An 8,913-nucleotide genomic window follows, 5' to 3' on the forward strand; every position below is an offset into this window, starting at 1 on the left:
ACACTCAACACAGATGGAGCAATGCAATAAAACAGTAAAGTAGGATGAGGGAAGTATTAAGGGAAAACAATGAAAGATGGATCTAAGGTTATGCCAATTCACAAGGAAATTGCAACAACATGAATGCTGAATTATGAGGAGTGTTGGAAGAATTAAAATTGATTCAAAATAGAGGAAACACAAAAGTTAATATTCAAACGAGCTTCAAGAGGGTGTACGAGACAACCACAAATAAAAGCTACAATGCTAGTATAAGAATGACTTAGGTCAGACAAATTCAAAAGAAGTTACGCACCATCAAAGAAACTCATATAATGCATATTTTTAAGAAAGTCAATACTTATGTTGATGACTTGACTAAGTCAAGAGCAAGGCAAAATAACCATTCAATTGTTTTATTCTTAGAGAAGAAGGTGTATGTAGTAGATTTAGAGGATACCTCCAAAAAAAAATATAAAAAACAAAAATTGTAATTGTTTTTGGGCTCTGGCCCTCATCAATAACAAAAAAAAAGTTAATTTAAAAAAAAAAAAACTAGAAAAGAAAGTAATCATTACCATCATTGCGTTAATTAATTCACCCGAGGATCCGTACTAGTTTTTAACTTGTTTGCATATAACATTACACAGTGTTTTAAGTGAGTAATGCTGAGGTTTGTAACATCATCTGCGCCCAAATTCTTCGCCGCAAACCCCCTTCGGACCATTTCACCCTTTGCTTCTCGCTTCTCAGTTCGTTCCATGGCTGACTCTGCCCCTTTCAACAAAATCCAGATTCAAAGGGATGACAACACAGTGAGTCTCAGCTCCTTTCATCATGTATTTGATTTGTTTTTGCTTTTTTATTTAATATCAATTTTCATTTTGATTTCAAAGAAAAATTTCTGAGGTTTTAGACTTGTACAATTAAAATTTGGTAATTTCAATATTATATCTGTAATTGGATTGCAGTGATTTATAGTTAGAAAGAACTTAGGGCTAGTTATTTCATGCTAATTGTTGTGCTAGTGATCTAGAATCATCTCAATTTGCATGCAGCTTAAATGTGGTAGTTTTGAAATAGATGGGATTGATTATATGTCATTCAATTTTCCTAGTGATTTGTAGGATCTCTGAAACACCGACACCTTTGAAAAAAAGGTATCAGGACTGACACGACTTGACAATTATACTTGTGATTATGTTTAATTTATTTATTTTTTCAAATTATTACTGGTGTCAACATATCAGTGTCAATGTCGTGTTTTCGGTGTTCGTGCTTCAACATATCAGTGTTAATGTCGTATTTTCGGTGTCCGTGCTCCATAGTATGACATGAAGTTTTCTTTGGGACTATTTACTTTAAACCTTTTTTTCTTCATTTTTCTAAAATATGTATTCATTTTAAATTGTGAAAAAAAGAGATGGAGGATTATGTAGTTAATAGGTGTGATCAATTTTGTTAAATCATGGCCATGGCGGAATGGCATGGCTGATTTTTTGACGTGGCAGATTGCGTGATTATATGGCAACTGTTTTGCTTTTTCGGTATTCTGCTATCTGGTAGCAAAAGGAGGGAAGAATAGTTAGGGAGATTGCGTTTTCAGAAACAATGAAAACAATGTTTTGACATTTTCAATATTTCAAAAAATGCTTAATTTGTTTTTAGAAAAACTGTAAAAGAAAACAACAAGAGAAATACTGGATCCGTGTTCTCTTATATTTTTTAGTTGAATTGAAGTGAAAATTAATGACAGAAAATATGTGAAGTAAACAGGTCTGGTTTCTATGTTTTTACCTGCTATGAAACTTCACTGCTGATTTTCGATTATAAGTTTATAACATCGCTGTTTTTGATGGTTAGACATTTGATGCATATGTCATTGGCAAACAAGATGCTCCTGGAATTGTTGTGCTCCAAGAGTGGTGGGGTGTAGATTTTGAAATTAAAAACCATGCTGCTTTGATTTCTCAACTTGGTCTTGGATTTAAAGCTCTTATCCCAGAGTAAGAAATGGTGATTCCTAGAGTTATTCAATCTTTGTTCTGCTGTGGCATATGCTGTAGTTGGATGATGATGATGACTGATTGGTTTTGCCTTTTTTTTTCCCAGTCTATACAGAGGAAAGGTTGGTCTGGATGTTGCAGAAGCACAGCATTTGTTTGACGGTCTTGATTGGCCAGGTGCTGTGAAGGATATCCATGCTTCAGTTGACTGGCTTAAAGCAAATGGTTCAAAGAAGGTTTGTCTTTATTAGTTTGTTCTTAGGGGAGGGATTTTTATTTTTCATGTTAGGTTTTAAAAGTTTTGGAGGGGAGAAAAAATAGGCTTAAAATAATTTTTTTATTAACTAATACAAATATCTTCCCTGGATTGATTTTGGAAATGATGTTCCATTTGGCCTGATTCCTTCTTCCAACATTTGATAATTTCATTTTGGTTCTCAAGTCTCGTCAAATACAGGTGCTGCTGCATCTTTTACATTTGATAATTTTGCGTGGAAATGAACCAGGGCACTACACTCAAACACACTAGCAGACCGACCTGAGTTTCTCTCTTGACATGTAGTTGTTTCCCAAAATAAAAACAACTTTAACTTTTATACTGCAATCGAAGTGCTAGTGCTACACAAATTGTATGTCCAAGGGCGTTTACGACATATAAGACAAATCTGAAAATTTCTCTCATTTTCTATAGCATTTCCTCACCTTCTCATCAATATGCCTTTTCTAACATGGTGTTAAAGCCTTCTAGGATCTGTTACCTTGACCGCCTTCAAGGCTTCAACAACCTTCTCTCTGAATTGATCCCCATCATCTGTTTCAGTCTCTTTTTCCTACTAAAACAACATTAAATTGGTTAAGAAAACCTACTCCCATGGAAACTGTAGATTGAGAGTATGATTCGATTCGAGGGTACAAACTCCAAAGTTTTGTTGTTAAATCTTCCAACATACTACACTTCCTTTCTGAGGAGGATTGTGATCTTATTCAAGTATTTCCAACATACTTTGAGTGACAACATGTGATTTGCTATTGTTTGTGTGACCTTATTCATCCCTCTTAGATTCGTTTAAATGCTTTTATGGTTGCACAACAAAGCCTCTCCAAGGGTTCATAGTCCATATTTAATTATCGATAATGAATGAAAGCTATTATCAGTATTTTGTTTTCCATTAGAGATACAAATTTCTTTTGTGATCGGCTTGAAGTTGTACTCACTGGCCTATCTAAAGACTTTGAGGCTTTAATCACTTTGCACAGAATCATCCCGATCTCTACTCCATAACTGAAATTGAGGAAATGGTCCTTGCTCATAAAGCTATTTGGTACACAAAATAGTGAAAGAATAAGGACTTTACTTTCTTGTATCAACTGATATGGCTATAGCCTAACAAGAAATACATTGAAGTTTCAGACAGCGATTTACAAATATTTTCCGTTAACATTTGGACGAGCACATTCTCATAATAAAGCTCAACTTTTCATAAAGATCAAGCTTTAATGGCCTGGTTATTATGTCTACAACTTGTTCTTGAGCATAACAGTGGACTAGCATTATAATAATGTTTATTAATATTGTGCGGAAGTAAGATAGGTTATTGACCTATGGTAATTATTGTAGGAAGAAAGCACATATGAATTTTAATTTTATTCTGAACCTGATTGTTAAGATCCTCAAGTCCTCATAGATTAATGTGCACTAAATCTGTTTGTTTTGTTGTCTAAATTTAAAAATCTAATTTTGCATAAGTTATTGATTAAATAAAATGTAAATTTATCCTTCATTTTGACAGGTTGGTGTAACTGGATTTTGTATGGGGGGTGCTCTCGCAATTGCAAGCTCTGTGCTGGTTCCACATGTTGATGCTGTTGTCGCATTCTATGGAGTTCCTTCTTCTGATCTTGCAGACCCTTCTAAGGCCAAGGCCCCTGTTCAGGCTCACTTTGGAGAGCTGGACAATTTTGTTGGCTTTTCAGATGTTACGGTATGAGAATTTGTTTGCAACACTCAACATTAGTCGTGTTTGTCTCTTGAGATCTCTAGTCAGTTTATTTATGTTATTGCTGGCACATTTTGCAATTGAATATCATTTTGCTGGCACATTTTTCCTTTACTTCACCAACTTGTGCATTGGGACGGCCTAGATCCCTTAACCGTGTTTGGTTTTTTTCATTCTTTTGAAATATTGTATCTTATCATACTTTGTACTTTTTTCTGGGATTTCAAGAAAAATGATGTTTTGACATCGGTTAATGTTTCTTGCAGGCTGCAAAGGCATTGGAGGAGAAGTTAAAGGCATCCGGAGTTCCAAACGAAGTACACATATACCCTGGCAACACTCACGCATTCATGAACAGGTCTGCAGAAGGAATAGCTAGGAGGAAGAACATGGGATTGCCCGACGAAGATGAAGCTTCAGTTCAGCTGGCGTGGTCTCGCTTCCAATCGTGGATGACACAGTACTTGTCCAGCTAGGTAATTTATTACTAGCTGAGTTCAGCTGAGATATGCCACAATTATGTGTTCTACCTTAACTGGTATGACTAATGGTTTCATCTATGATGCACGTGTTTTAATAAATACATCCTATGGACTGTAAGCAACGGTTTAATACATTTTGGGTTGAGACTAGTGAATAGTGTGAATCGGAAATTTGAGTTGTTTAGTATGAACCGCCAGCATTCTCCGTTCGATAGTTATATTTTATTAGATGGTTGAGATGAACACCGTCTCGATATATTATCTAAATTGCAAGTTGGTCCCTCTAAATTTATAAGGGCTCTGTCGCAGGTAGCTTTTTTATGCAACCTGAAGTTGAAGAAATTCAATTCTTCATGGCCTAAGAATAGCTTAGAGTCATAGAAATTGACATATCTTCCAAGACTTTGACTCTATAATAGCTTTTGAATTTGAGGTTTTCTGATGAAGGAAGCTCAAAAGTTGCTGGTTTTAAAAAGATGATGACCAATATCGAAATAGGCTCAAAATAGTAAATTACGCTAATAGTAAAATTTCTATTACTTGAGGGCATAGTAAAATTTCTATTACTTGAGTATTGTTCTCTTGAACTTTGATAAGTTATAAAGGTTGTAAGTTGGACCTCTGGCAAAAACATGGTGTAAGATGTTTTAGGGTTAATCCTACAAAAAAATATTTTATGGTAGTTGAAATCACAAAATGTGATCCTTGAGAACTGGAGTAGGCCTTGTGGTTTTGGGATGAACCAGTGCAAACTTTTTTGTATTCCTTCTTTTTCCTTTATATCTTACTTTACTAATATTTACTTTTCGCTCTAGTTCTCTTCTTTTACTCTTTTATAAAAATTAATCAAATTTGTTTAAGTTTTTGAATTTTTTTTATTACAATTCACCACCCCTCTTGCGTTTGAAATCTCTTGGATAATAAGTAACATCATAGTCTAACTCTTAAACAGTAGTCTTCTCAATACGTAGGAAGAGTTAACAAATGTGATTTTTTAAACAAACCCCTATCTTTCAACGGTTAAAACTAAGGGTGTTTAAAAATATGGTTAATTGAATTGCATACTTGAACTGAATTGCATTGCACCATAAAAAACTTGAACCACTTAAATGGTTAATGAATTGAACCATTTAATTTAAACAATTCAATTTCAGTTTAAAACCGGTTCAAATCCAGTTTTGATTTATAAACTGGTTTAACTTAATTTCTCTTAAAAAAAATAAAATCAATTGAAAGTAAAAATAAAATTCTGAAAATAATATATTTTTTTTCAAAATGTTTAAAAAAAAGAAAAATATAAAAAACTTTTTTTAAATTAAAAATATACTTTTTTTCACTATATACACAAATTAATATTTGTGTTAACTTTTGATAATATATTTCCTTATATAACTATCAGAAAGAAAAAGTAATTATCAAAAATCAAGATATAAAGCAAAATAAAGTTTTATTTTTTGTGGCATTAGGCTTGTAATCTGAATCGTAATATTAGCAAAAGAAAAACTATGAAAGAAAGTATCACTAAAATCCAAAAAAATTAATAAAATATTAGATTTGTTATGAATAAATATTATTGTAGATGTCCATATATATTCTTATCTTTCATCTTCATATTCCCTATTAGGTGGTATAGTAAGGTTATGATTTTTCACCTTCCTAATATCCTATAAATAGAAACCACTTTGCAATGTAAAGCTAACTACTTGAAATAAGATGATAATACAATATTGTTTTTCTCTTCTCTACCTCTCTTTGATCTTTATTGTTTTAGTTAGTTTTATAACACGTTATCAACACCAAGCTCTACCAAATTTGGAAAAAAAATTTGAAGCTCTAACTGTTAGAGGTAATATTAGTTTAATATTTTATTATTTTTCTTTCTCATTATCCGTGTTGAATTTTGATATTATATTTTATTAAATTATCAATAATATTTGAAGAATTACAAAACAACGTGTTTGTTATATAGTTTCTGAAGAACTTAACAAATATCCATTAAAGATAACATTAAGTTTGTTATATAGTTCTTGAAGAACATATCAAATATCCTAGAAGGATAATATTGAGTTTGATATATAATTTCTGAAGAACTACAAAATATGGTTGAGTTCCTGAAGAACTATTGTGACTGAGTTCCTGAAGAACTACAACACACAAAAAAAACTTTTTATCACTTGAAGATCATTTGTGATATATAATCCTCGAAGAGTTAAAGTTTTAAAATAAGGATTTATCACACCTTAAAATATTGTATCTATAATATTAGAAGAATTTCATCATGATGTTAATGAATCCCAGAAGGATTGCATATATACTAATAACATATCCTGAAGGATTGCACAAAGAATAATTTTTCTTGACTGTTGTTTATGGAAATAATTTGTGATGTGATAGTTGTAGAACTAAATATTATTATTATTATTAAACTATCTCCAAATTATTATTCAAAGATTGAGTTTAATCGAGTATTGTGTTTATCAATAATTGTTGAATTCCAGAAGAATTCAACGTTCAATCATCTTTAAAAGGTTGCATCTATAATATTATTGAATCCCAAAAGGATTTCATGATCTTTTTTGTTGTATCGATCTAAAAATTCATAATTTGCATTATGTTCATAATGTGTTTGATTAAAGTGTTTAATAGTGAGATACTATTATATTGGTTTTGAATTATATTGGAGGTATCGAATATCTTTGTATTACACAAATGAATTTGGACATAAAATGTATAATAGAAATGCTATCGGCTTTTCCCTCGAACTTGTACTACACTTATATTAGTATAATTTAAGCATATGTCATTGTAAACCAGTAGTTTACAAATTACACTTAAATGTGTCGTTGGTAAAACCGTTTGGGTCATCTCGGATTTAATATGAGGCGAATAATTTTTATTGAAGAACCAAAAGTTTCTTCAATCCAGTCAATTGTTGTGTGTTTCTAAAGAAAAATAAAAATTTGAGAAATTGCGATTTTATGACATTAATTGTTGCATCGACTAAAATATTATGCATATGTGTATACTCACAACCAGAAGTTTGTGAAATTTTTCTCAACTAATTAGACTAAGATCCTGTTTTCTGGATTTTTTTTTTTTAAAAAAATTCTGTATAAGTATCACATATATTATTAAAATTGATATTGAATATCATATAATATATGTTCATAAAAAGAAAATGGACCCGAAGATCCATTCTTTAGACGTCTAAAGTTAATTATATGGTTGATACTTATGAGATCATCAATTCTAAATTATATATTTGAAACACCCAAAGTATGATATTAAGAAATTTATTCGCATTAAGCCAACAAGATACTATATCTTAGTCCTCCCTAATCTATTCTAATACTTCTCATATTTGTGAATATTTAGATGTGTTGTGTATATTCCAATTGCTCCAATATAATACATTAAGATGAGTCGTAAAAGAATATTGGAAAAATATAATGACTCTCGATTTTGAGGATATAATTTGAGAAAATAATCAAATACTTGATTGCAGTCCAGTAGGTTGATTATCACTTGATAAATTAATTTTCCCAATATTAGGGGGAGAGAATAAGCAGCTGAAATCATGAACAAGAAGTTCAAATGAACAATTTAAAATAAATTGTTGTCTTGATCCTCGTACAAATCAATATGAACCAAAAGTTCAAAATATTATTCATTTGCAAGGTTTATAAAATAAATTATCAGCTGATAATACTCCACTCAAAATGGATTCTCTTATTGGATAATATAATATTGCAAATGAGTTGTTGTTGCGCCTGAAGCGTGGTATGGAAGTCGGTTCTAATGTTAAAAGTCCTCTACTAAGAAAAGAAACTAAAGACGACCCAAGTGAGGATATGAAAATGCTAAGAGCACTTTGACCTAATTTAATTTTTAGTTCCAGAAGAACAAATCAAGTACTTGAAATATGAAATAAAGAGATCTCGATAAATTATGTCATGGATGAAATGAAATGGAACCGAAATTGAGATAACTAAATAAAGTCAATATTGACAATGTCTTTGTATACAATATAGCGCTAAAAGTGATCAATGATAACGAGGATCATGAGTCAAAGTCTATTAAAGATTAGAGACTAAGTGAGAATTGGCTAAAATAAATATATTCAATTGAATAAGAATTAAACTCACTTTACAAGTGACTCACTTTTGGACATGTAGTCCGAACACCTCAAGGTGTGAAACGAATTGGATATAAATGAGTTTTTGTGAAAAATAAAAATAAGAATGATATAAAGTTTGATTTATTGCTCAATGATTTTCACAAAGACCTAAGATTGATTTTGATAAAACATATTCACCTGTAGTGGATTTAATCGATTTTTGACGATTAACTAGTCTTGTAATACATGAAGGGCTTAATTTGAACATGATGGATGTAATGACATCTTATTTATATGGTTCACTTAATAGTGACATTTACATGAAACTCCCT

General features: G+C 31.4%; 1 protein-coding gene across 1 annotated transcript; it reads left to right on the forward strand.

The window, feature by feature from the left end:
• The first annotated feature begins 584 nt into the window (after positions 1–584).
• Positions 585–4,655, forward strand: LOC131632503 (uncharacterized). Its single transcript, XM_058903252.1, has 5 exons — positions 585–794; positions 1,843–1,985; positions 2,092–2,221; positions 3,776–3,967; positions 4,249–4,655. Exons 1-5 carry the CDS (start codon positions 645–647, stop codon positions 4,456–4,458), a joined length of 825 nt encoding a protein of 274 aa, XP_058759235.1. The 5' UTR covers positions 585–644; the 3' UTR covers positions 4,459–4,655.
• The last annotated feature ends 4,258 nt before the right edge of the window (positions 4,656–8,913 follow it).

This window comes from Vicia villosa, unplaced genomic scaffold, assembly GCF_029867415.1.
Source record: "Vicia villosa cultivar HV-30 ecotype Madison, WI unplaced genomic scaffold, Vvil1.0 ctg.000944F_1_1, whole genome shotgun sequence".
NCBI classification, from domain to species: domain Eukaryota; kingdom Viridiplantae; phylum Streptophyta; class Magnoliopsida; order Fabales; family Fabaceae; genus Vicia; species Vicia villosa.

Coding starts and splice junctions, on each gene's coding strand:
- LOC131632503 (XM_058903252.1), top strand. CDS start 645: ATGCTGAGGTTTGTAACATCATCTGCGCCCAAATTCTTCGCCGCAAAC. Junction 795..1,842: donor TTCAAAGGGATGACAACACA/GTGAGTCTCAGC, acceptor TTTGATGGTTAG/ACATTTGATGCATATGTCAT. Junction 2,222..3,775: donor AAGCAAATGGTTCAAAGAAG/GTTTGTCTTTAT, acceptor TCATTTTGACAG/GTTGGTGTAACTGGATTTTG.